Source organism: Dendrobates tinctorius, unplaced genomic scaffold, assembly GCF_039654945.1.
Source record: "Dendrobates tinctorius isolate UK_male_01 unplaced genomic scaffold, ASM3965494v1 ptg000069l, whole genome shotgun sequence".
NCBI lineage: Eukaryota > Metazoa > Chordata > Amphibia > Anura > Dendrobatidae > Dendrobates > Dendrobates tinctorius.
Window position 1 is genome coordinate 35,464,523 of NW_027361737.1, and position 27,794 is coordinate 35,492,316.

Here is a 27,794-nt window from a genome sequence, read left to right on the forward strand (position 1 = left end):
TGATGTCACTGTACACAAATAAGCATTTACAGACTAAAATTAGCCGGCCCAGTGATTTCACTCCTGGAGTAACGTACACATTGGTGCAACACAGCTAGATAGTCATCACAATACAGTGAATGCACACCATGAGGTCATTGTGCATTACTCCTGAGCTTCAATTCTGCACACAGCAATATCTAAAAATAAAAATACCTTTGACAAGTGTCTGCTTTTTAAATATCAAGAAATCAGCATAATAATTCAATAGCAGACAGAAAATAAATGGATGATAAGGACAATCGCAAACTACCTAAAGAGAAAACTGAGCAGAGCTCCAAAAAAGCGACTATAAGTCCAGAGTAAAGTCAAAAAAGTTTTCATTTTAATTAAGACACATCCAGATACAAATGGGGGGGAGTGGGCAATAAAGTGCGAAACCGCACACCGCATGGATAAAAAAGGATTGCTGTACAACCAGAACCTATGCAGTAACAAGGCATACATAAAGTTACTAAATTATCACAGAGTGCATATAGTGCATGGCAATGTATGGCAATTAAGAATAGACCGCCAAACAGTATATATGTAGATATATATCTCTTTATACCAGCTCCATCCATCAAGTAAACAGCTAGATACACAGATCATTATCAGGTAGCAGGTGACCATTCACCATGGTTAGACAGATATATGATGCCTAAGAAGCATAGTAATAAGAGAGGAAGCATAAATTACCTAATGAAATGGCGGGCAGAGGCTCCAGCAGTCAGCAATCCACCCCAACGATCGTTTCGGAGGGTTACATCCTTCATCGCCCCCTGAAGAAGGAGTAACACTCAGAAACGATCGTTGGGGTGGATTGCTGACTGCTGGAGCCTCTGCCCGCCATTTCATTAGGTAATTTATGCTTCCTCTCTTATTACTATGCTTCTTAGGCATCATATATCTGTCTAACCATGGTGAATGGTCACCTGCTACCTGATAATGATCTGTGTATCTAGCTGTTTACTTGATGGATGGAGCTGGTATAAAGAGATATATATCTACATATATACTGTTTGGCGGTCTATTCTTAATTGCCATACATTGCCATGCACTATATGCACTCTGTGATAATTTAGTAACTTTATGTATGCCTTGTTACTGCATAGGTTCTGGTTGTACAGCAATCCTTTTTTATCCATGCGGTGTGCGGTTTCGCACTTTATTGCCCACTCCCCCCCATTTGTATCTGGATGTGTCTTAATTACAATAAAAACTTTTTTGACTTTACTCTGGACTTATAGTCGCTTTTTTGGAGCTCTGCTCAGTTTTCTCTCTCCACACAGCAATATCACAGGATGGGGTTAATGCACATGATGATCTCAGAATAACTTACAAGATATTTTTTGAGCTACATGTTTGTAAATAATTTCTGATGAATTCTGTAGTTAAAGAATTAAATACTAGTGATTTCTTTAAAAATGTTTATTATTACTAATAAATACAACAGGTAACTATGTAAAAATCACAAAGTCAATATAAAAAACATAAGCAACTTCAAACATATTTCATAAAGTTAAAAAACTTGTTTTTTTACTTAATTATCCTTCAGGCATCACAACGTTATAACATAAGAAGTCTCCTGTCCGAGTACAGGGATGGAAAGCGCAGAGGCTCAGATTGGGACAATCCTCCACTCCTGATTTAATTATAGAGTACAGAGTTTTGCTGAGCAGCAGCTCAAAGCAGTTTCTAAAGGAGCACAATCTAGGGATTGAAAAAGACCTGCAGCATAGTGTTTGGGAAAGAAGAAAGAAAAATAAGATGATGAAGTATATTACACAACTTCATAACTTTTCAATGCCTGTAAGATAATTAAATGAAAAAAAAAGTGTAGTTATCCTTTAAGTAAGACTGGGATGTATATTCTATAAACAGAAGCTAATCATTGGAACACTTTGTGAATGTGAGTGTGATACAGTTGACGGAGAGGTCAGCGGTTGTGACTGCCAGTGGGTTACCGTAACATTTCTTGTGTCCATCGCATTTGGCTACTCCATTATATAATCCAACATGGAGTGACTGATGAACTAGCGCCATATTCTGCAAGTGTTGTCTTTGCTTCCTACAAGACAAAGCTGAAGTCATTTTAAATGGTAACCGGTAAAGACTGGAATGATAATTTACACCTAGATCCTATGTCCAGAGTACAAAAGTGCAGCTACAGTATATAGTATCATTCTCCATGTAGAGTGAACGAGCTGACTGCTTGGCGTGCTTTCACACTGTATTAAGTCTGAACCCCCAGAAAAATGGGATTTGGACATATGCGCCAACAGGGCCATAGACTGGAGTTGTGCCAGCAAAGCGAACGGGCGCTGATGTGCATCATTTTTGAGCGCGTACGCCTACTGGAGGTGGACACCCAGATGTAGTAGCCTGTGTCTGTGTCCACCTCCAGTAGGCGTATATGCCTGAAAATGATGCACGACAGAGTGCACGTCTATTCTGCCGACACCATTCTAGTCTATGGCCCCATCGGCGTATTCGTACAAATTGTTTTGCAAGGGGTTCATATGTAAGCTCCGATGGGACCACAGAACAGGTGCTTGAACGCAATGTGAAAGTACCCTTATATTACTGGAAACAGCCAGATTCTGATGCGCCTGGGGTAACACAGGTCTCACAGACAAAGACCACCGTATGCTGCAAAATGTCAAGTTGTAGTTTTTGAAACGTGCTTGTTGCAGTATCATTTCCATGTCTGAACGTGCTCCTACTTCCTCTGATTCTGTAGCCAGGCGGCGCTGTGTTTTCATTTCAGGTGCTTCTGGGCCACGCAAACATGTTTCAGATTTAAATTTAGTATAGCTGCTGTTTGAGGTCTCACCTGTCGTTCATCCTGTGTCTCTGCTTTCTAAATCCTGCGTGTTGTATTGTTTCTGACCTCATATTGTTGTTGTGTTCAATATTGTGCCTGACTATTTTGCCTAAGGGTACCGTTACACCTAGCGATGCACCAGCAATCCCGACAACGATATGACGCGGTCAGGATCGCTGGTGCATCGCTAGGTGGTCGCTAGTGAGCTGCCACACAGGCAGATCTCACCAGCGACATCGCAGGGGTCGGGGATCGCTACTTACCTGTCAGACGCGGCGATCCTGCGTCCTCCCGCCCGGCGCCACAGGAAGCCCAGCAGGAAGTGGCCGATGAGGAATGGTCCAGGAGCTTCTCGCGCGATCAGCGATAACCAGCGGGGGAGCCGGTCGGAGGTAAGTATCACATGCAGCGATATCGCTAGCAATATCGCTATAACGTCACAAAATCAGTGACTTTACAGCGATATTGCTAGCGATATCGCAGTGTGTAACGGGGGCTTTAGACTTTGCTCTCCTAGATTTTACCCGGCCTGTATAGCCCTCTTCTAGCAGCTCGGTCCACCAGCCAGCAGCCTCTATGCAGGTGTATTGCACACAGCCTAGAGAGTATCCCAGGAAGGAGCACGTTTGACTTTTTGAAAGCAAAATTGTCTGGATTCGAAAGTGTGTACCAAACTAGTTGGTTTTCCCATGTCTCATCCCCCCATGAGTGGAAGGTCTCTCCAGCAGGATACGCCCTGATGCTGGAATGCTATATCTAATACTAATGGTGAGACCAAACCATTTTTTATTGAGCACTGGTTCACATGAGCACTTTTTTGTAATGTTTTTGTGTTATGTCCTTTTAATGGTTCATTAAAGGTTATGTTTTAATTGACTTTATGTGGGATACTCTCCAGGCTGTGTGCAACATTTGACCCCTGAGGGTTTTTTGGAATAGTGTCAAAAAGCTCACACTATAGCTGAGTGCACGATGTATGCAGATGTAACCCAGAGGACAGTAAGTTCAAATACCTCTATATGGGTTTAAGGCTGAGTGCAGACGGAGTTTTGAGCCCTGCGGATTTTTCCGTGCAGAATGGAAGAAAACCGCAGGTCAAATGACCTGCATTTTTCCTGCGGATTTCTTCCATTTTTCACGCGGTTTTCATGCGGTTTTTGTGCGGTTTTCCATTGCGGTTTTCCCCCTGCGGATTTGGAGACAGGGGAGATAGAAAACCGCACAAAAGAAGTAACATGCTGCGGATTTTGTACCGCAGGAAACCCGCGCGGAAAAATCCGCAGCGTCTGCACAGCGTTTTTTTTTTTCCATTCATTTTAAAGGTACTGTACATCACAATGCGGATATGCAACGTTTCTGCGCGGTAAAATCCGCTGCGGAAACGCTGCATATCTGCATCGTGTGCACATGGCCTCAGGGTGAAGGCAAAGGATTCCCTGGGACCTACTAAGTGGAACAGCTAGTGAACAGCCCACCCTTACACAGCCATAATACCTTGCAGGCTTGGATGCAATCCTACTCGATTGCGACACTTGTATTATGTCGTGGTGTTAACCAGTACACAGCGATCTTTCATCACACGACCTGTATAGTGACCAAAGCCACCAGGTTACCCCAGCCTTAATCGCTTTGAAGAGGGTCAGCACATTCTCATCTTGTGTGGCTTGTCGTCCACTTTTTCTTGGTAACAGTGGGGATCCCAACGTTTAGATCCCGCATTCCCAAGTAACCGAACATACAGTAGGTCATAAAAAAAAAAGGTTGTCGTTGGGTAACCTCGTTTTTTTTTTTTTTTAAAAAAAAAAAAGACATCAATGGCAGAGATAAATATTCCAAGACAATCCAATGCCATGCCTGCTGTCTGACGTACTTGGCTCTTTGAAATTCCACAAGAAATTAACGGTGCAGAACAGCTAAAGTATCTGCCAGCTTTTCTGTGGGAATTTACCTATGAGCAGGATTATTGAGGACTCCTCACTTTATATGTCGAGAGTATGTAAAGACTCTTTAAAGTAAATCGATCATCATTTCCCAAATAACATCTAGAAGGTTCTCCTACTAGTAGGGTAGTTACAGTTAGACCTGCTCGACTGTTTCCGTAATCTGGTTCATTCTCTCTGCAGAATAGAAGTGATCCCAGTTCCTAGATAGGAAAACCCCTTTAATAAGTTTTCATTAAATGTGTCTCTGAAATATTCATCGATAGCAAGCTAACATTTTTGTATTTCCTAATTTCGGTATCATTTTACTAATGCGCTCCTTTTTTTAATTAATGGTAAAATTACCCCTGCAGCATAAATATAAAGTGAGATAAGAAACACGGTTCATTATGTAGAAATGTGTGTATTGGGTTTGTAGGCAATCCTACCTGTAATAATGGTGTTTCCCTCGTAGTTGAAAGCGCAGGAGAAAATCTCGTCTGAGTGTCCCTCCAGCACCTGAACACACTGCCCTGTGTGGGGGTCCCAGAGCCGGGCGGTCTTATCAGAGCTGGCCGTTAAAATACGGGTGCCCTGAGCATTGAAGCAAATCTGGAACAAATATGAACAAAGAGCCATTGTAATGGGGTCTAATGGGTAGAAAAAAAGCCATGGAAAAGTCAACGCGCCATATGATGTGACACAATAGCAATGTACCATAGAAGTGGTCTCATTAAAGTGAAAGATGCAACATGTAAAAGTCCCCAACACTCTGACCTGGCATAAACATTAGCATAAAGCCAAGCGGGGAGCTTTGTAGCATGGCTTTCCATTGCCACGCAGCTGCATGTAAGCCTTATATCACCAAGCACAAGGCCAAGCATCAGAGGAAGTGGTGTAAAGAACATAACCGGCCACACCGAGCACAGACCTCAACTCAATAATTTACTTCTAGGATGAACTAGAATGGAAAGTGTGAGTCCGGCCTCTCAGCCACCATCAGTGTCTGACCTCACAAATGCTCTTCTGGATGGATGGGCGAAACCTAACACATCTACAAAATCTTTTAGAAAGTCTTCACATTAGAATGGAATAGCTGTGAAAAAGGGACAAACTCCATATTAATGTTTAGGGATATACAATGAGAATTCATGAAATCCCCTGCAGGTGTAATGTGGAGGTGTCCCAATACTTGTGTCCATACAGGGTATCGAACATTTAGTTATGCTGCTCAGTGAATTTATATTGGCATTGTAGCACAGGAGTCGTAAGTGGAATAACGTCTTTCCAGGGTATTTCCTAATATTTTATTTACTGCTGTACAACAGAAAGCAGATTCCACACTTGACATAATGAACCACCAATCAGCGAGGACAGACCTGCTTCAGGAAACGAGCAGTCAGACGCAGCTTTTCTGCTCACATCTCTGCGGAGGCTCCATGGCTGCCTGCATGTCCTAGGGGCGACGCTCGCTCCTGCACATTTACCAGCAATACAAGCGCCGTCTGACATGTGCGCCGGATACTAATCAGGAGGGGGAGCCGGCGACCTGTGTGAATTATTGATAGCGGTGTTGTGAGAGCAGTGGGTCTGTTACAGTCCGGGCCAGAACACATCCTACAAAGCTGTGCAGACTGGACAGGTGCCAATATCACTTCTACATCCATATTTAATCACCAGCGCTTGGGAAAATCGCAGTCTACAAGTTCAACTGTGATAAACAATGTACAATGCCTAGTGATCCTAAACATGAATCACGGAGCTCTACAAAATCCCATAACAGACACGGGCTGCAAGGAGAGACCCTTCAGATCGAGAGAAGATGAAAAATGCACAAATGGAAGGCGGCTTTACCGGTCAAAGTAAAGCACTTCACACTTGGTGCTTACAGCTTCACTAGAAGACCTGTTTCGAATAGCGTTAAAGGGAACCTGTCAGGACCCCATGACCTGGCGTTATTCATGCATTCCAGTAATATGTTTATTGTATATTGGATCTGCACACATCTGTGAAAAATCAACTTCTACTCAGCACCTCGCTGTGGACTAGAGATCCACCGACACTACACCGGGTCCAGTAGCTGCAATCGCATACCCTGGATGTGCACGACAGTCCCAGCACTGCCCAGGCCGTCAGAGTTGGCGCTCCTCCCGGTCAATCTCACCTGTCATAGCTTAGCATTGTGCTATTGGAAAAGACATGTCAGGAGAAGTGAGCGGAAGGGAGGAGCGCAAACCGTGACGGGGACTGTCAATCACATCCAGGGGGCATGGCTGCAGATACTGAACCCGGACTAGTGTCAGTGAGTAAACCCCTCTACGGACTAGTCCTGGATCATTATGACACAGCGAGTTGCTGAGTATGAGTTGATTTTTCTCAAATGTGAGCAATCCCAGAACAAAACAAACATATTACTAGAATACTTGAATAATCATCTAATAGGTCATGTGGGAAGTTTAAAAGCATCATGGGTCCAACATGATACAGGGATTTACCACTTTAACATTTTTTAATATAAAAAATGAGCCTACTTACACCATGCCGCTCCTTCATTTCTTCTACATCGCCATCCCACTCTTTATTCAGAAGAATGTAGTGGTGAGGTCACAACTACAGCTTGTAATCGCTGGAGCCAATAACTGAGCTTACAGGGAATCGCTATATAATCTGAGGACAGCATGAGGTAGGACTTAGAACACTGAAATCAATGATATGTCACATGTCCACCTATGTTCTGTTGTTTACTTACACTGAAGGTTTTTTCACCTGGTGATTATCATTGTCCAGCCTACAGCAGCTTGCTAGGATGACTCCGCCCCCTCCTGTGAAAAGTAGCTCATTGTCTATGGACATAGTATACACAGAGCCTGATGTGGGCGGGATTATCTTTCTCATCGCTGCTGCATTGATAAATCTAAGAACTCTGATTGTGTCACAAATGCTGCACCCAGTAATCTAAGTGATACATCGTTGTATTAAAGGTCACTTTGCCTACATTATGCTGCTTTTAGATGAGGTAGCAAAAAATTGCTGACAGATTTCTTACAATGATCTTGTGTGGTCTAACTTAGCATGACTTTTGAGCCCAGTGATTGGCTGCAGCGCTTATGTGATGTAGTCATCTGTTGCAGTCAGACCAGATCAACAAAAACCAGCACAAGATCAGGAACTGCCTGCGATGGAGCAGCAGGGGAAAGCAAGGCTGATTTTGTTATTTTTGTAACTGGTTCTATTGTGTGTGAGTGCTATACATCTATTCAGACTGTCTGGACTTTCTAGCTTTCCTCACATGCATATATGATTGTATAAATCTGCTTTACTGCATTCATGAAGATATTCGTAGTAAATGGATACAGGCCATCTGGCCCTCTGTTTCTAATCTGTCGTCTTATAGGATGATATAGGAGATTAGGGATAGCCATCGCACGAGCGGGGGAGCCATTCTCGTATTTCTTAGGGTGCCAACCTCCGCACCTAGGTAGGTGTTCAGATAGTCATTTTGTATAGGGCCAGGTCACTCTTTTCTTCACATCGGCTGAGTGAAATTGTTATCAGATGGTAGCACGTATTATCAATTTTTATACATCTTCTTTATGTCCATTTCCCCTTTTTTCCGATTTTTGAGGTTTTTGGGCTATAATAGTATTGTGCAGTTTTTAACTGCTATTATTCAGGTTTTTCTGACCACATGATTGGATTGGCAGATTTAGCTGCTTAGATTTGGTTTGACTGCTATACCTTATCTCTTTCCAGCAATACAATAGCCCGTTTTTTTACTAGGCTTTATAATAGGGGACATCTGTGCAATTTTATATTGTTATTTTTGTACTTAATAAAAGTTATATTTTAATAGGGTTTTTTTCAGTTAGTCGGTTATAGGTAACCCTTGTTCACATTATACTTGTTAGTTACGGTCACACTAACAGTATTTGGTCAGTATTTTACCTCAGTATCTGTAAGCCAAAACCAGGAGAGGAACAATCAGAGGAAAAGTATAATAGAAACATGTCACCACTTCTGGATTTATCACCCACTCCTGGTTTTGGCTTACACATACTGAGGTAAAATACTGACCGAATACTGATAGTGTGACCGTAGCTATAGATAGATTTCTGTTCTTTAATTTAAACAGGTTGCCCATTCACACCTGATTGTCATCCTACTTATTAAAACCAACAGACTCTAACTACATTTTCTAATTCTAACATTTCACATACTTGTGTCACTCAGACATGTGATACTGGATAATTTTACTCATTTAAAAAATAAAAAACGTAAATGTTGAAGGGGACAAAACCTTTCAAGCAACACTATGTGTCAAATGCCTATATCACAATGTGAACGCAGCCTACAAAAAAAAATTGTTAGGTGAGTGGATGTCAAACCAGTGAGATACCTACTATTCTCCAAAAAGGCGGGGCAGCTTTCTCAGCTCTGCTGCATTGCTAAATCTAAAAACTCTGATGTGAGAGCGGCTGCACCCAGTAATCTAAGTGATACATCGTTGGATTCAGGGTCTCTTTGTCTACATCAGGCTGCTCTCAATTGAAGTTGCAAAAACTTGCTGACAGATTCCTCTTAAATGTAGACACACGTCTACCTAAACTGTTGTGATTCCAGTGTTTGGGGTCTTGGAAAGAACTACATTTCCTTTTTTTTTTCGGAGGCTGACTAAGTGATTACCTTGGAAATTTCTCCGTCGTGGCCCTCTAATTTGGCTAAGCACTTCCTGCTCGCTGCATTGTACACTCTGCCCGTCCCTGTTGAAAGCAGAAGTATTAGACAGAAATGCAACGCAAACACACTGGTGTACACTGTCGCGACTAATAAACTCAGATGTCACTTTTTCTCACTGCTGACAATTATATCAAATAATGCCAGACTGTAGCTAAATACCAACAGGACAAATGAATCCCTGACAAAGCTTTCCTGGTCCTGCTATCAGCAAAGTGCCGGAACTTGGAAGTAATCACCATAAAAACATTGGAAAGGCACTCGACAGAGACAGAGCCAGTAAATGTGGAGCACTACACATGAATCGGCTGTTCACGCACACACTGTGTATAACTCTATGGGAAGACACATAAATATCACATTGTTGGCAAAGTTTTACAGAACTTAAATCACTCTGACGTTTTTCTCTGCACTTTATACTGTTCATAATTCTAAAACATTTCCAATATGTAGGCACAGAGGGGACTCGCGTCACTTGTACGCAGCCTTGCCGCACTTCTCCTAGTTCAGCCTCCACCTACGCACAGGCATTAGCTCCTTTGTGAACTGCTCCAGTTTGTGACCTTGTTTTCGCAGTGATATATGTTGGACACCGTGCACACTGGTTCGGTGAGATAACAGCTTTGCTGCTATTGCAGGGATCGGGTATATCTGTCCTTGTAAGTCACAGCACTTAATTCAATTGTATATAGATGATGAATCTGCAGACTTATCAGAGCAGCTGCTTTAGCTGGAAGAAGGTGATAGCGTGGCCACATACAGTGACTGAACTGAGCAAAAGCAGCTCCTCTTAACAAGTGCACCTGCCCTATGATGTCCATTTGCCATTATGGGGCTGGCCTTTGAACTCACTTTCACTCCCACGCCGGTGGTCCGCAACAGCACGTGCTCAGTAATAAGCATCTACAAGTTCAGCTGTACTGTTTGTCGGAACTTAAGAGGATTTTCTGGGTACAAAATGAAATAAAAAGCGATCTGGTGGTCTTTGTAATGAGTCCCCAATTACATTTCTATTATTTTTTTTAGCTCTCCTTCACCCATCCTTGTGGTTTGCTGCTGTTCGCATCCTGAACTTCCTGCCAGTTCTCGCTCTCTGCCTCTAGATTACATTTCCCAAGTGGCAGAGCTTCATCTGTCCCACAGCCCACAAACTATCACCCTCTGTGCCAATCCCACTCCAACTACAAAGCACCGTCCTGAGACTCCTACCTACACAGTCTCAAGATGGATGAATCGCTGCGCACAGTTTCTTTTTCTTGGTATTCCTCCAACCTCACCTAGAAAGTGCTATTCTAACAATCTCCTGCAGTCAGTAATGTTACATGTGCTGACGCTGAGCAGTCATTAAATATACTCATTTATTATAAAGTATTCAAACGCTCTGGAACAGCCAGCTTTGTTCTATGATCGGACTGTAGTAGGGAGTAAGGAACTGAAGGTAACTCACCACGTGTCACAGCTCAGAAACAGAAGTTTAACAGCAAGTAAATTATAAAGTTTAATTTCTAATAACCTTTACAATGCTTTATTAATCTATGTGCCTGGAAAACCTCTTTAAAAGCACAGGGCAAGCACTATAATGCTGAGAAGGGATCCTCTGCCAACTTAATGCAGTGGTGTAAAAGTGAGATCAGAGAAAATAATTACATGGTTACAATAGGTTTGCTCTTCAGCTATTGTCCTCTGGATTGTATAACATATTACGCTGTACTTTTGACTCTAAGTCATGTCTTTCTGGTAATTCATCGTCATGGCATTAACCAAAAATATTTTTAGAATTGGAATTGGTAGTGGCTGACAATACCAAAGTGCCCTATATTTTTGAGAGATGGGTATCAGCACATGGTGACATTTGCGCTTCATGAAAACACCAGTAATTGTTTCTCTGATGCAGAACTGAAAGTCTTGGAGATAAAGCGGAGGTGTCTTTTCTCCAGGAATGAAATGAAGCGTACTTCTTAACTCATACAATCTCTCATACAATCTCTCACCGTCAGCAGAGGCCGTGGCAACCAGCTGTCCAGTGGAGTCAAATGCAACGTCCAAAACCTCATCTTCATGACCAGCAAGGGTCGCCACACATTTTCCACTCAGTGCATCCCACAGCTATGAATGAGAGAAGTGTATCAGTGGCAAAAATCTACAGTAACAAACAATATAAACACTGGAAGTGTCTCGATGTGATTTTTGCAGATTTCTCCATGAATCTATTGCTAACTTCATGCAAAATCAACATGTGTTTAAAGAGAATCTGTCACCAGGTTTTTGCCACCTAATCTGAGAACAGCATAATGTGGGGGCAGAGACCCGAAAACCAGTGATGTATCACTGCTTGCAGCAGATTAGTATGTCTGTATTACCAGCAGCAGATTACCACTAGAGGACTAATAAACCTGTTGTCATGAAGTTTTCAATACTGATCAGCACTATGTAACCCCGCCCCCACCACTGATCAGCAGCTTTGTGCCTATGCACAGCGTACACAGAAAACTGCCAATCAGTGGGGTGGGCGGGGTCATACACAGATCAATAATCAGAGAATGAGTAGATTTGCAGCAGATAAAACTGTGATTATATCAAAATCGCAGCAAGCAGCCCAGTAAGTCATACACCACTAGAATTAGGGTCTCTTCTCCCATACTGTGTTTTGTTGTTCTCAGATGAGGTAGCAGATTCCTTTTGGTGTGGATTCTGATATGAATTTGAAGGATCGTGTGCCAGATTTATTAATTCCCAATAAGTCAACATGCTGGTAAATCCAAATGAACTATAGTTGAAAAAGATTCATAAATACAAACATACAGTGGGGGAAATAAGTATTTGATCCCTTGCTGATCTTACATTTGGTTTTGTAGCCCATTCCAACTTTGTGCAGGTCTATGATCTTGTCCCTGACATCCTTAGAGAGCTCTTTGGTCTTGCCCATGTTGTAGAGGTTAGTCTGACAGATTAATTTAGTCTGTGGACAGGAGTCTTTTATAAAGGTGACTATGTAAGACAGCTGTCTTTAATGCAGGTAAAGAGTTGATTAGGAATGTCTAACTGGTCTGTAGGAGCCAGAACTCTTAATGATTGGTAGGGGATAAAATATTTATTTCTCACTGCAAAATGCAAATAAATGTGGGGGGGGCGTGGCTATGTAGCGCTGAAGTGAGGACGTGCTTCTGAGAGCTCCTGCCATCCTGAAGAATATCCGGCCAGCGGACCCTTACCCCTGCCGACATTTGCCCATCCTCTGGCTCCTCTGGAATTGGGGGCGCTCCTGGACCCCCACGGGAGAGCGGGGCTGGATTTCTGAGTGCCTGCAGCTGCAAGGATTCGGGCGGCCGGCGGGGCCTGCACAGGGCGGCGGCCATCTTGGAGGCGCGCACTCTGCCTGTGAGAGACGCGGCGCCGGGCTCCCTCGCTGCAGCGCTGGAGGAGCAGCAGGACGGTGAGCAGACATTCTGAATGATTGAGGGGAGCAGGCGGTGTGTGCCCTGGAAGATTGGGCCCCGCGTTCCCCTCTCTATTATATTGCCTGCCCTGCCGGCGCCATCATTATAAGGACTTGGATCCCTCTCTGGCTGTTGTTCCTGTGAGGTCCTGGGGGTTTCTCCCTGGGCTATAGGAGCCCTTATCTGCCGCCTGGAGCTGGACACTGCCTCTCTGTGTGACACTGCGGGTCTGTGCTGCTCCTGAGACCCTGCAGTCACCATCTGATCATCATACCCCGTCTGTAACTCTGACTTAGGGGGCTTTAGAGTGCATTGTTTCTGCTACCCGGCTGTGCCCTATTGTGCTAAAATGAGTCGTTCTAAGGGGTCTGGAACAGCGGCTGAAAGGCTAAAGGAATATGCCAGATTAGACCATTCTGAGGGCTCAAGATCTAATAAAAATAATCCCTCACAAGCTCAACATAAGAGCCGCCCCTCTGAGGGTGGGGAGGAGAGCGAGCAGGAGGAATTAACCCTTAAGCAGGCATCTGAACAACTCATGCAGACCTTCTCCTTAACCAGAACGTCTCTGTCTGGGAAGATAGAGGACATGTACACCGAGGAGGGACGCCTCCGACAAGATATGCAAGTCATGAAGGGCCGTATTACGGAGGTGGAGACTCTGGTATCCCAGGTAGAAGACACCATCACACCCATGGAAGCTAAACTAACGAAAGTGGCAGGCTCCATGAACGCGTGGAGGCAAAAAGCAGATGACCTGGAGAATAGAATGCGTCGGAATAGCATCCGAATTATTGGCCTGCCGGAGCGACCGGAAGGACAACACCCGGAGCAATTCCTAGAAGATTGGCTTAAAACCACTTAGGGCAACGAATTCTCCTTAATCTTTGCGGTGGAAAGGGCTCACAGAGTCCCTACTAGGCCTCTTCCTCCGGGAGCCCCACCTAGACCCTTTCTGGCGCGCATCCTCAACTGCAGGGATAGAGACGTGGTTCTACGTCTGGCGAGACAAAAGAGTCCTATCAAGTTCAACAATGCCACGATCTCGATTTTCCCAGATTTCTCTATGGAACTCCAGAAACAACGGGTGCAGTTTACGGAGGTCAAAAGACATTTACAGGAGAGGAATGTTGTGTACTCGATGATTTACCCGGCCCGGCTCCGGGTGGTCTACAAGGGTTCTACTTTGTTTTTTACAGACTCGGTGGAGTGGCTGCAATCCCATGGAGGGTCTGCTGAAAAAGAATCCTAATGCATCTATTGCTAGTTGGTATTTTTCTATTAATCGGCTGATTGGAGCTTTACTCGAAGGCGTCCAGGTTACCAACAATACCGGACACTAGGCTCAGTGATGGTATCCCCTTGTTTGTTTTGTGATGGGAGTACAGGACTCTGCTCCTACGTCGTTTGTTGTTTATTCACTTTGCTTTTTTTCCCGTAGTGGTTTTTGGTATTTTTTAGGTTATAATCGCAGTCGACAACAATTTCAGTCTCTAGGTGATGTCTCTAAATTTTGCCCGGGTAATACTATGCACCATGTTCAGCGGAGTAAAATATGGGATCGGAGTTAATATGTATGACATGGAAAGTGAGGGGAATAAAAACTCCTCGAAAAAAGATCAAGGTCTTCTCACAGGTCAGACATTATCGCCCTCACATTGTAGCCTTGGTAGAGACGCACCTGACTAGGGATACAACGCGGTGCGTGGAGAAGCCCTGGGTACAATGGTCTGCCCATACATTCCATACCAGCTGCTCGAGAGGGGTCTCGCTGTTGGTACATAAAGACGTCAAATGGGAAGCGAGGGAGACTCGGAGGGACCCTGAGGGTCGTTTTATTTTTGTCCATGCATTGATAAACACCAGGAAATATGTGGTCTTATGTATTTATAACCCCTCTCCGGCTCGTATATCCATTCAGCAGAAGGCAATGAGTTATGCCCTTAACTACCCAGACGCAGATGTTATTTGTATGGGCGACTTTAACATGGTCATGAACAACCGCCTTGATAAATCGAGGTTGGATGATGAAGCAACTGGGGGGTCCTCTCCAACGACTACAACCCCGTTGTCATCATTTATGGGGGTTGGCGGGTGGTTGGATCTGTGGAGGGTGCGTGATCCTGAGTTAAGGGAGTACACTTGCCACTCAACCACTAAACGCTCTCTATCACGCATAGACTATATATTTGGGTCTGGCAATGTGGGTGGCTGATGTAGAGCATGGAAGTAGGGAGATCTCAGACCATAGTCCGGTCATCCTTAAACTCAAATATGGACAAGTAAACAGTGGAATAGCTTGGAAGTTGAATCCTTTCTGTTTAAAACTGAAGGGGTCTCCTGACAGAACGATTGATCAGTTGAATTGCTTCACCGCGTCCCACCCGTAACCCCAAGATATTAATTTATTTTGGGATGTCCTTAAGGCATACCTGAGGGGCTGTTTGTCCTCCACGATCTCTTATATTAAGCGGGTAACCGCAAGGAAGGATGACGAGGTGGAGCAACGACTGAAAGACGCAGAGGCAACATATGTATCTAACCAAACTAGCGGGAACAGGATTGAGTGGCTGGCTGCCCAAAGGTTATATACTCAACATGTGGATGCTAAATCTAAGCGCAAACTATTCTTCACCCATCAATCCTATTTCGAACTGGGGAACCAGACGGGCAAATTCTTGTCCTATCTGGTGCACCAACATAGCACCTCTAATACGATATTGCAGATTCACAGAGTGGACTGTACACTGGTGTCTTCGACCGAGGAGATTCTTGGCTGTTTTCAGGATTACTACAGGTCACTATATGAATCTAAAAGTGACTGACACTTTGGGGTGTTTAGACTATTTGTCAGATATATCATTCCCCACATTAGATTCGGAACGACGAGCCTTTATGGACGCTGTGTTCACCGCAGAGGAGATAGATAATGCTATGACAGACATGGCCTCTGGGAAGGCCCCTGGACCTGATTGGTTCCTTATTGAACTATAAAGGAAGTATCGGGATATATTGACGCCACTTTTGGTGAAGGTATTTCGGGGAATATGGGAAGGGAATTCTATGCCTGAGTCCTTTTATGGGGCTTTGGAAGGAGGGGAAGGACCCTTTAGAATGTGGATCCTATCGTCCCATTTCATTAGTAAATGTGGACTATAAAATTTTCACCAAGATTCTAGCTACCAGACTGAATTCCATTATATTGAATCTCATACATCCAGATCAAACGGGTTTTATGCCTGGTAAAAGTACTTCTATTAACATTAGAAGAGTCCAGTCAATAGTCCAATATAGCTCCCTGGTGCCAGACAACACATGGGCATTGGCATCGTTAGATGCTGCCAAGGCTTTTGACTCTCTTGAATGGCCTTTCCTCTCTGCATGTTTGCAAAGGTATGGCTTTGGCAATAAATATATAACATGGATCAAAATATTATACATGAAACCTAAGGCCCGTGTTATAATAAATAATTCTATATCTGAGTCTTTCGAATTGCATAGGGGAACCCGTCAGGGTTTCCCTCTTTCCCCGGCTCTCTTCACCCTTGCGATTGAGGCACTAGCAATACGCATAAGGTCCTTCCCTAATATCCGAGGTATAGATATAGCAGGTCGGGTGGATACCATAGGCCTATATGCCGATGACATGGTGATATTCTTGAATGATGTGGAAGACACTTTGCCAAAGGTGAAATCCCTTATAGATAGATTCAGTAAATATTCAGGTTTACATATAAATTGGGAAAAGTCTGCCATGTTACCCCTTTCCCATGCTCCGATGCCCCAACTGGAGGCTCTCTCCTCGCTGTCTACTGTATCTAGTTTTAAATATTTGGGCATTCACATCTCTAATAATAGTATGCTTGACCTACAACTTAATGTCCACCCGTTGCTGGAACTAGTTAAAGCTAAATTTGCATCTTGGAGTAGGCTCCTATTATCTGTGGCTGGACGCATTAAGGGTGGCTTCACATTAGCGCTTTTTAAGCGCACGCACGGCCGGGGGTAGCTCCGCCCCCGAGCCGGCTCTCTACCCGGCGTGCCCGCCCCTTGCTTGTAGCGCCGCCTCCTAGCGCACAGCGGCGCCTGCGATCGGCGCACCCTATCTTTAGCATAGGGTGCGCAGATCGTGCGCAGGCCATGCGCTAGTTGCGCTTTGACCTGCGCACTTTTGACGGTGCGCCGTGCGTGCCAAAATCAAACTTTTCGGATTTTGGCGCGCACGGCGCACCGTCAAAAGTGCGCAGCGCAGGTCAAAGCGCAACTAGCGCACGGCCTGCGCACGATCTGCGCACCCTATGCTAAAGATAGAGTGCGGCGATCGCAGGCGCCGCTGTGCGCTAGGAGGCAGCGCTACAAGCAAGGGGCGGGCACGCCGGGCAGAGAGCCGGCTCGGGGGCGGAGCTACCCCCGGCCGTGCGTGCGCTTAAAAAGCGCTAATGTGAAACCACCCTAACCTGATTAAAATATTACTCCCTAAATTTGGCTACTCGCTCCAGCACAGTGCAGTAGCGGTGCCCAAGTCCTTTTTTGTTAATCTTAACTCTCTGGTCACGTCCTTTATTTGGGGGAAAACTAGGCCCAAACTTAAATTGTCCACTTTACAAAGACCAAAGAAGGAAGGTGGGGCGGCGCTGCCAGATTTTTTGCTGTACTACTTAGCTGGGCAAGCTAAAGCTTTAAATAAATGGATGCCGGGTAATTGCCTCCCTAATCCTGAAAGCCACCAGCTTCACGCTGCACAAGCGGATTGCCCATTAGGTTTCCTTGAGTTGGAAAAAACTAATGTTCCACGTCTGTTACCCCTGCTCCGGCTGGCACGATTAATATGGAGACAAATCAAGAATGTAACAGGGTTTAAAGAGGTTATAGCTGAAATGCCTCTGTGGAGTAATAACTATTTTCCGGAGCTACTGAATCACCCGTCCGCTGTTTTTTGGACCCAGTGTGGCGTTTCTTCAGTGGGAGACTTGTATGACCAGGGGACCTTAAAGTCTTTTGAACAATTACAGGCCACGCATGATATTCCGAGATCTCAATTTTTTCGCTATCTGCAGCTGAGATCGGCTCTTCAATCACATATGAGGGACAGGGGTGTGGACCGTACTATTTCATCTTTACCTCTGATAGGAATTCTTAATTCGCAGGTTCCCCAGGGTCTCATATCCTCTTTGTACACATATATGCTGTCAGTAGGGGCAGAATCGGCCATAAGCTCTAATAAGATGAGGTGGGAACGACTCATCCCTGATATGCAAGGAGAGGAGTGGGAGGAGATTCTGGAGTCTCCGATTGGAGTATCACCATCTGTTAATAACAGAATAATACAATTGTATATAATCAATTATATTTGACTCCGTTGCGACTTTTTAGGATGGGTCGGCTTCAATCATCAGAATGTATGCGATGTCACTCGCCAGATGCTGATTTTATTCATATGGTGTGGCAATGTCCCATTATCCTACATTACTGGAAAGATGTGACCACACTACACTGGTGCAGGCTCCTGTCCCTCTAGAGCCATTGGTCTGCTTGTTTGGGGTATGGGATCGCTATACTGGGGTCTTCTTGCGCGAGACGCCGTTTATGGCATGGAAGGTGCTGGCACTGCGGTAGATGGGGGGCTCATGTCCTTCCCTTAGATTTTGGATCAAGTTGGTAAATTCAACTGTTCCATATGAGCGCACGTTATACCAAAACAGGGGATGCCTGGGTAAATTTGAAAAGATTTGGGAGAGGTGGAATTCCTCTCACCTCACTTTGCAAGACTGAGACAACACATGTGACACAATATGATAGAGGAAACCAGGCTGCGGAAATAGTAGATATTAGTTGATGTAGTGGTAGTTGTAGTTTAGGAGTCTTAGTTAGATCTTACTGTGGCATGATATGACAGGGTTTGTGAAATTGGATTGATATACATGTTGGAAAGTGCATAAACAATTATCCTTTACATATGCTTGGGAGGAAATGTATATGTTACCTTGTTTATCGCTAAGAGTGTGCAATTTCTTTGTATTATATTTTACTATGGACGGAAACGTGTTCTTTGTAGAATGCCTGTTATCCTAAGCCATTGTGTATGTTGTACATTCTTTGTGCCCTGATATTTAATAAACGAATTAAAAAAAAAAAAATGCAAATGTATATAATTTATACAATGTGATTTTCTGGATTTTATTTTTGATATTCTATCGCTCAATGTTAAAATTAACCTACCCTTAAAATTATAGACTGTTCATGTCTTTGTGAGTGGGCAAACTTACAAAAATCAGCGAGAGATCAAATACTTATTTCTCCCACTGTGCAAAGAACAAAAGGAAGAACAGTCAGGACAGGTACGGTATATCTATACTTAAAGAGGACTTGTCACCAGATCAAAAGTGGCCAGTTTTTACTCCTTTGTGTATTCCAGTTATATTTCTTTTAATAAGTCTACCATACATTGCCAGAGATATGGTCTTTTTTATTTTTGGCTATTTTTTATGGTCTTTACAAGGGGGCGGTGCTCACAAGGTAGTAATGCAGAGTAGCTGACGACCACCCCAGGGAAGATAATAAAAATGACCGGTAATAAAAAAGGTACATATTTAAGGAACTGTATGGTGGATTGTAAAAGAAAACAGAAGAAGACGGGGGGAAAAGTGGGAATAAAATATAACCAAAAACTGTCCACTTTTGATTAGGTAACAGGTCCTCGTTAAGTATAGTTTTAGCTCTCATGGCATCTTAGACTGGTGGGAGATTTTTTTTTAAAGGGACTGAGTCTTTGGAAAATGAAATACTATTTAAATCAGGTGTAAAAAAAAAAAAATTAAAAAATGTAGATTATTTTTTGCGGTTCTCTTCTATCTGATATGCAGGGGACGTGCCTTTATTTTTCTCTAGGAACAACCCTTTAAGCCACCATTTTGTCACCATGGTTTTAATTAGCTCATTCAAGAAAATTTTTTTTTTTTTTTTTTTTCTTTTTTTAAGCAAAATGGAAAAAGCTCCCCATCTAAAAAGACAAGGACCCTGGACATCTCCCTGAAATATACTCTGTAGTCCATATTAATATCCATTCCTGTCTCTTGCTATGTTGCAGCCTTATTGTTACACTCCATAAATTGACCCCATCACCATAACTGTAGTCAATACTGCTGATATTAGTATTGACTGAAACCTCAATAAGAACTCCAGTCTCCGGTCCCGTTCCACTCCAGACCTAAATTGCATTTTCCAGTAAATTAAGTGAACCATAAAGTTTCATGATATTGCATAAAGTCGTGTCAATCAAGATTTCAGAATCAGGTTTCTGCGCCAACTCCGACTGAACGTCAATAGCTATTATTACCCAGATTTCATTATAGAGATTTTAAAAATATGGACTTTTCTTCCAGAAAAAGCTCCACTCTTGTTAAAGGGCTCCATCTGCTATTGCACCTAATGGATCTTAACGGCAACCCCAGACACAGCCCATGGACAGGAGTTGGCATCCTATAGCTTTGGATATCATGTGTCGTGATAAATCCGGGTGGGTATGTGCATACGTTTACATGGTAAGCGCTCTAACAAAGAAAACACTAAGATGTAAATTGTCCTGACATCTCCTCCGATACATGAATAGAACATTTTTGATTCTTGGTGTGCACTCATACCAGTAAACACATCAGTTATGCACAGGATATTGCATTTTACTTATTTATAAGGTACGTCGCTGGGACAGGTGCTTTCAGATCTAAAGCAATGACAGCAACAATGACAAAAAAAGCAGCTGTAACACTGGACTGGAAATACTACAAGCCGCAAATCAATCTCGATAGCAATTATCTATCAGGAGTTTAACCTGTGGATATAGTGTACAAAAAGCTCCATAATCTGCAGTATTTTGTTTTTTTTCCCCATTATGTATATGGCTGTATAAGTGCAGAATAATAAATCCCCTTACCCTGCAGGTCTTATCCATTGAGGCTGTGGCTACTAGAGAACAGTCCCAATTGAACTGAGCACTGCTGATCTCTCCACGATGTCCGATGAGGGGGTGAATTTTCCTGAGCACAAGAAACAAACATACAGTCTGACATACAACATAAAAACGTATATCAAGGTAGTTAAAAGACTGGGACTAAGGCCACGTTCACATGATCAGTATTTGTCTGCATTTTACAGCAGTATTTGTAAGCCAAGACCAGGAGTGGGTGATAAATCCAGAAGTGGTGACGTGTTTCTATTATACTTTTCCTCCGATTGATCCACTCCTGGTTTTGGCTTACAAATACTGATATAAAATACACACATCACAAAGGAAACCCAACATTTCATCAGCCAAGTATAGTAAAAACACAGCCAGAGACATTAGAATAGAATAGATAAACATAATATATATATATATAAATATATATATATATATATATATATATATATATATATATAGGATAGATGTCCTTTAGATATTTAATGTCTCAAGAAGCCTCCTACATATAATGAACTAGTACCCTGTAGTGTATTTCATGTATCACTAAAGGAAGTTTAGTTTTATTTAACCTATTAAATAAATAAATAATAAAAAAAATGATGCCGGGTCCCCCTCATTTTTGATAACCAGCCAAAGTAAAGCAGACAGGTGCGGCTTATATTTTCAGGCTGCGAAGGTCTCTGGTTATTGGGCCACTTCTCAGTCTAAAAATAACAGCCTGCAAAAGCACCAGAATTGACGCATCACACGAGATGATTGAGTTCTGCAGACAATTTCCCCTGGTGCGGTGACAATTAAGGCGATGGTAGTTTGGGTTGAGGACATGTCAAATGATGACAGCTGCCATCAACCCCTGGGGTTAGTAATGGAGAGGTGTGTATAAGACAATTCCATTACTAACCCTGTATTTAAAAATAAAATGACACACACAGGAGAAAAAAAGTTGAATTGAACAAAAACCACCATCACAATTCCCTGGTTCACCAATTTGTTTAAAAAAAAACAAAAAAGTACAGGTCTACCCCGTAAGTCCACTGAATCTGCCATGGTCCACAAATGGATACCTCAAAGACATAAAAAGCGAGAAAAATAAACATTCCCTCCTCCCTTTTTACCAATTTACTCCAAAAATGATGTGATGCATAACTGACGTAGTCCAAGGTTCTTTGAATCTGTTTCCGGTGACTGTGAAAAGCAGGAACGATACTGCTATTCACAGGCACCAGGTACTGATATTATGGCTAATGGGAGTTGCCGCCTCGTGCTGCCGGCGGCACAGAATAGCGGTCACATCAGTAACTACACCACTCAGTCAGCGAGTCTCATAAAGGTCAGCGTGACTCGGCAACTGTTGAGTGGAATAGTTGCTGACACAACTGTTCAGAGCCGCCAACTTTGATAAACGGTGACGTCAGTATCCAGTGCCTGTGACTAGCAGTATCGTTCCTGCTACTCATAGTCACGACCACCAGATCCAAAGAACCCTGGACTACATTGGATCTGCGTGGCAACATTTTTGGACATAAACTGGTGAACGAGAGAGAGAGTATTGTTTATTTTTCTCGCTTTATCTCTTTCAGGTATCCATTTGTAGACTACTGCAGACCTGAATGGCTTTTTTTTTTAAATAAATTGGTGAACCAGGGATAGCGTGGAGGACTCTTTATTCAAATAAAATGTTTTTCCCGTGTGTGTGATTTTCTTTTTGATTAACTGGTTAATAATAGGGGTGTCTGACAGACATCTCTCCATTACTAACCCCAGGGGTTGATAACAGATATGATTTTTGTTAAACCCCTGCTGTCATCAACCTCAACTACCATTACCCCGATTGTCACAACACCAGGACATTTCGGAAGAGCCAGGCAAAGCGCCAGAATTGAAGCATCTTCTGTGATGCGCCAATTCTGGTGTGGCTGTATGCTTGTATTTTTAGGCTGGGCAGGGTCCAATAACCGGGACCTTCCCAGCCTGATAATATAAGCCTGCAGCTGTCTGCTTTACCTTGGCTGGTTATCAAAAATAGGCAGGGACCCCATGTCATTTTTTTTTATTATTTGGCTAAATAAGGCTAAATACCCTTTAATGCCACATGAAAGACACTAAAGGGTGCAAGTTTACTATATTTAGGGGGCTTGTGAAATTATACGTTTATAGGATATCTATTTATCCTATCTATATATTCCATCCCATATCTATTTAACATATTTTGCAGACTATAAGACGCACCTGACCACAAGACATACAAATTTCGGAGAGGAAAATATGAAAACTCTTTTTAATAAAATGATGGTGCGTCTTATAGTTCACTTTCACTGTAGCTAACCGATGCTGGCGGCTGCTGTGCAGCAGGGTCCCAGGAGGCAGGGTCACTGTTGAAGGTACCTGGTGGCGGTGGCAGGAGTGGGGAGATGCTGCAGGCCTCGAGCGGGGGAAAAGGTGTTCGGAGGTGCAAGGCTACAGCCTGGGCTCTTACTAAATTTCGGGAGTCCCTGCATTTCCCATCCTTTTCACTGAGGTGGACTTTGGGAAAATGGCCACCAGAGGTTGCAAATGTGCAGATTGAGATCTCGGGAGATGAGATTTCGGGAGCCAGGTCTCAATCTGCAAATGAGCCGCCTGTGGAGGTAATTCTCCCGAAGTTCACACCAGTGAAAAGGATGGGAATTGCGGGGATTCCTAATGTTTTCTGAAAGCCCGGGACTCACCGCAGCCTGGCACCACCAAACACTCCCTCCTCGCAGTCCGGGACCCACAGCATAGCCCCACTTCTGTCTCCACTACCGCCAGCTTCCTGCAGCAGCGATCCTGCCTCCTGGAACCCTGCTCCACTGCAGCAACCCCCTTCAGAAAACTATATTTGTATTATAAGACGCAACCCCATTTTTCTCCCAAATTTTGGGGAAAAAAAGTGTGTCTTACAATCCAAAAAATGTGGTATTTTTATATATTATAAATCTACTACCGTAGATGGAGGCGGTAATGTCACGATGGGGGCAGGCTTTGCAGCATTGAGAATCTCCCCCCCCCCCATGTTCTCACCCACCTATCCACTCTCTTTCCCCATGTGCTGACTTTTCCGGTCTGTGCTCTCTTCTTTGACCTGTCTACCCCATGTGCTGTCCCCCTTGTCTGCTGTCTCTCTCCTTCCTGTGCTGTGTTCTCCCCTCATGTGCTGTCCCGTTTGAAATGTCTCCCCCCTGTGCTCTGTCTCTCTCACCCCTGTGTCTGACCGTGTACAGAACATGCCACAGCTCCTGGGCAGGGGAGGAAGCAAAAGACAATAAGACAATACTGACATTACAGCAGGAGATTGCAGAGGATACATTTTGTGAGGTAAAATATTGTTTAAAAACAGTCAATGAAATATTTTACCTCACAAAATGAATCCTTTGTGATCCCCTGCTGTAATATCAGCATTGTGCTTTGCTTCCTCCCCTGCCCAGGAGATATGGTATGCTCCATACACGGTAAGACACAGACAATTTTTAAAATCAACTTTCGTTCGTGGGAAAACCCCTTTAATGTGACCAGCTTCCTCCGCCTGTAGACACTTGGCGCATCTGCCGCCGGGATCAGCAGAATGATTCACTGCGCCTGCTCAGAATTGTCGCAGTGCGACGATGTTCCACTGGTCGTACTGCACAAGAGGCTGCATGAGTGTGAGTGAGAGTGTGATTGCGAGAGTGTGAGTGAGAGTGAGTGAGAAAGTGAGTGTGAGTGAAAGAGTGAGAGTGAGTGAGTTGAGTGTGAGTGAGTGAGAGTGTGAGACAGAGTGTGAGAGTGAGCGTGAGTGAGAGTGTGTGAGTGAGCATGTGTCTGAGTGTGAGAGTGTGTGTGAGTCTGAGTGTGTGAGTGAGCGTGTGAGTGTGCGTGTGAGAGTGAGTGAGTGTGTAAGTCTGAGTGTGTGAGTCTGAGTGTGAATGTGAGCATGTGAGTCTGAGTGTGTGAGTGTGTGACTGAGAGTATGAGTGTGTGAGATGTGTACGGCGTATAGAGTGTGTGTGTGTGGTGTGACAGTGTTCCGCTGGTGGTGCCGTGCAATAGGTTGGTACCAGCAGCAGTTTCCATATTGAGACATCCAACACTTGGGTGTCCCAATATGGCGGTCGGTGAACTTCCTCCGTTTGGAATTCTAGGATACGGTGACATCTTGACAGAGCAGTAAATGAATACATTACAAGGCAATTATATAAATAGATGTATCTATTCTATCTTTTGATCTATCTATATCTGTATATAACATCGCATTATTTGCAAACTAGCTTTAAATTACATAGAGAATTACAGTTTGTAAAAGATGATGTTAAAAATGCCATTGCATATGCATGTCATACGTTGCTAGGTGAGAAAAATCGTATTGTACTCGCATGACACTCGTCCTACTTTTCAGGAGCAACATCGGAGTGATTATTTATATGCAAATGTGAGCCCTTAAATGGATTGTCCTGTCACAAGATATTGAGGACTAAACCTTGTGTACTAGATAAAATCAGCCCGCCCTCAGTGTACTAGATAAAATCAGCCCGCCCTCAGTCTACTAGATAAAATCAGCCCGCCCTCAGTGTACTAGATAAAATCAGCCCGCCCTCAGTGTACTAGATAAAATCAGCCCGCCCTCAGTGTACTAGATAAAATCAGCCCGCCCTCAGTGTACTAGATAAAATCAGCCCGCCCTCAGTGTACTAGATAAAATCAGCCCGCCCTCAGTGTACTAGATAAAATCAGCCCGCCCTCAGTGTACTAGATAAAATCAGCCCACCCTCAGTGTACTAGATAAAATCAGCCCACCCTCAGTGTACTAGATAAAATCAGCCCGCCCTCATTGTACTAGATAAAATCATCCCACCCTCAGTGTACTAGATAAAATCAGCCCACCCTCAGTGTACTAGATAAAATCAGCCCGCCCTCAGTGTACTAGATAAAATCAGCCCGCCCTCAGTGTACTAGATAAAATCAGCCCGCCCTCAGTGTACTAGATAAAATCAGCCCACCCTCAGTGTACTAGATAAAATCAGCCCACCCTCAGTGTACTAGATAAAATCAGCCCGCCCTCATTGTACTAGATAAAATCATCCCACCCTCAGTGTACTAGATAAAATCAGCCCACCCTCAGTGTACTAGATTAAATCTAGAATCTGGAATCAGAGACTCTGTCTATACAATATGCAACGTGTTTAGATAGAAACCAGAATGGCAATAAGCATAATAGGGTCTTAGCTGGATAACAAAGGAAAGAGTAAAATGGGATTTGCTCATCTGGGGTGTTGTGAGAGTCATAACCCCTTTATTAACTTTTAAGCAAAGATGTCAGCTGCACAGACACCAGATAGTAAGCAAAACGGATAAAAAACCCGCACAGCCGAGGATCCAATATTCGATAGAACACCAGATCTTGAAGCATGGAAGCTACTTTATTTGTCAATGCTTTTCAAAGTGATCATACTTCTTCAGGACAAACCACAATGATTCCTATCATTGCCCATCATCAGCGATCATTGTGGTTTGTCCTGATGAAAAGGTATGATCACCTCGAAACGCATTGACAACTAAGAGCGCATCCATAACGCATCTGATCTCTTAAGGTATACTGGATCTGCGGCAGAGCGGGTTTTATATCTACTTTCATCTCCAAGTTTGTCTACATTATGCTTCTCTCTGATTAGGTGGCAAAAACCTAATCACAACTTCCATTTAAAGAATCTTCAGTATCAAAAGCTTTTCAGGACACAAAAAACAATGATATCCAATCCAATAAATGTTACAATCGGCAGCTCCAGCAATGCTTGCTATTTCACAGAAGTGTCTCCATTTCTACAAGCCGTCATTGCCCAACGTGTAATCAAGATTCTGTCCACATAGCACTGTACCTGCCGGAAGGAATGTCCCATACAGACACCGTATGATCAAAGGAGCCTGTGATCAGTCGGTCGCCGGTTGTGTTAAATGATAAAGAAATTATTTCTGCAGAGTGTCCCTGGAGAGAAAAAAAAATGAAAAAAAAAAAATGAACAGAACCAAATATTAAATGAGCCGTGAAAAAAACTGATATATTAATCCTAAGCAAGGCAGGCAGCTCTGTCACAAGGTATTCCTGCAGTGCACATATGAAATGCTCTGAGTGGACCTATTGCATTGTGGTTACTCCCTAGAGGTCTGAGCTCAGGATATCCTGACAAACATGGATTTGGATGTCAGTGTGAAAATCATATGTCTGAAGAAGGACCACCGTACATTAAAAAAGGAATTTATGGTAATTAAATAAACAAGAGCCAACTGGCTATCAGGGAGGGTGCTGTGTCCCCCAATGAGCGTCTCAGAGAAAAGGATTTTATGGTGAGTATTCACAAAAATCCATGTTTCTCCTTTGTCTAATTGGGGGACACAGAGACTGTGGGACGTCCTAAAGCAGTCCCTGGGTGGGAGGACCACTCACCGATCCAAGCCGCATGCCCTCCTGTTTAAAGGTGTGCCACTGCTGCTTGGAGAATTTTTCTACCTAGGCTCGCATCCGACGAGGCCTGAGTATGCACATTGTAATGCTTACAAAAAGTGTGCAGGCTGGACCAGGTTGCTGCTTTGCATACCTGCTCTGCCGAAGCCTGGTGCCGAAGCGCCCAAAAGGCGCCCACTGCACGAGTAGAGTGCGCCCCTATCCCTGTTGGAATAGGTGCGCCTCTAATACGGTAAGCCTCCTGAATAGTTAGGCGAATCCAACTGGCTATTGTCGATCGTGAGGCTGCGAGACCTTTCCTGCGCCCTTCGGGAATCACAAACAACGAGTCCATCTGGCGAAAAGGTGCTGTCCTTGATACGTACCTCCTGAGAGCTCTTACCAGATCTAAAGAGTGGAGCGCCCTTTCCACTCTGTGTACTGGCGCTGGACAAAACGAAGGCAGAAC

The 27,794-nt window shown here is 43.7% G+C and overlaps 1 protein-coding gene across 1 annotated transcript in view; it reads right to left on the bottom strand.

Moving 5' to 3' along the window:
- Positions 1–1,434: 1,434 nt before the first annotated feature.
- The window catches only part of DAW1 (dynein assembly factor with WD repeats 1), a 118,333-nt gene continuing 91,973 nt past the window's right edge, over positions 1,435–27,794 (bottom strand). Inside the window, exons 8-13 of the mRNA XM_073581317.1 lie at positions 26,763–26,869; positions 20,866–20,968; positions 11,490–11,604; positions 9,448–9,524; positions 5,214–5,376; positions 1,435–2,089 (exon numbers count right to left, since the gene is read on the bottom strand). Coding sequence (XP_073437418.1) covers positions 2,055–2,089; positions 5,214–5,376; positions 9,448–9,524; positions 11,490–11,604; positions 20,866–20,968; positions 26,763–26,869 — 600 coding nt within the window. The 3' untranslated portion in view covers positions 1,435–2,054. The remainder of the gene's footprint in view (positions 2,090–5,213; positions 5,377–9,447; positions 9,525–11,489; positions 11,605–20,865; positions 20,969–26,762; positions 26,870–27,794) is intronic.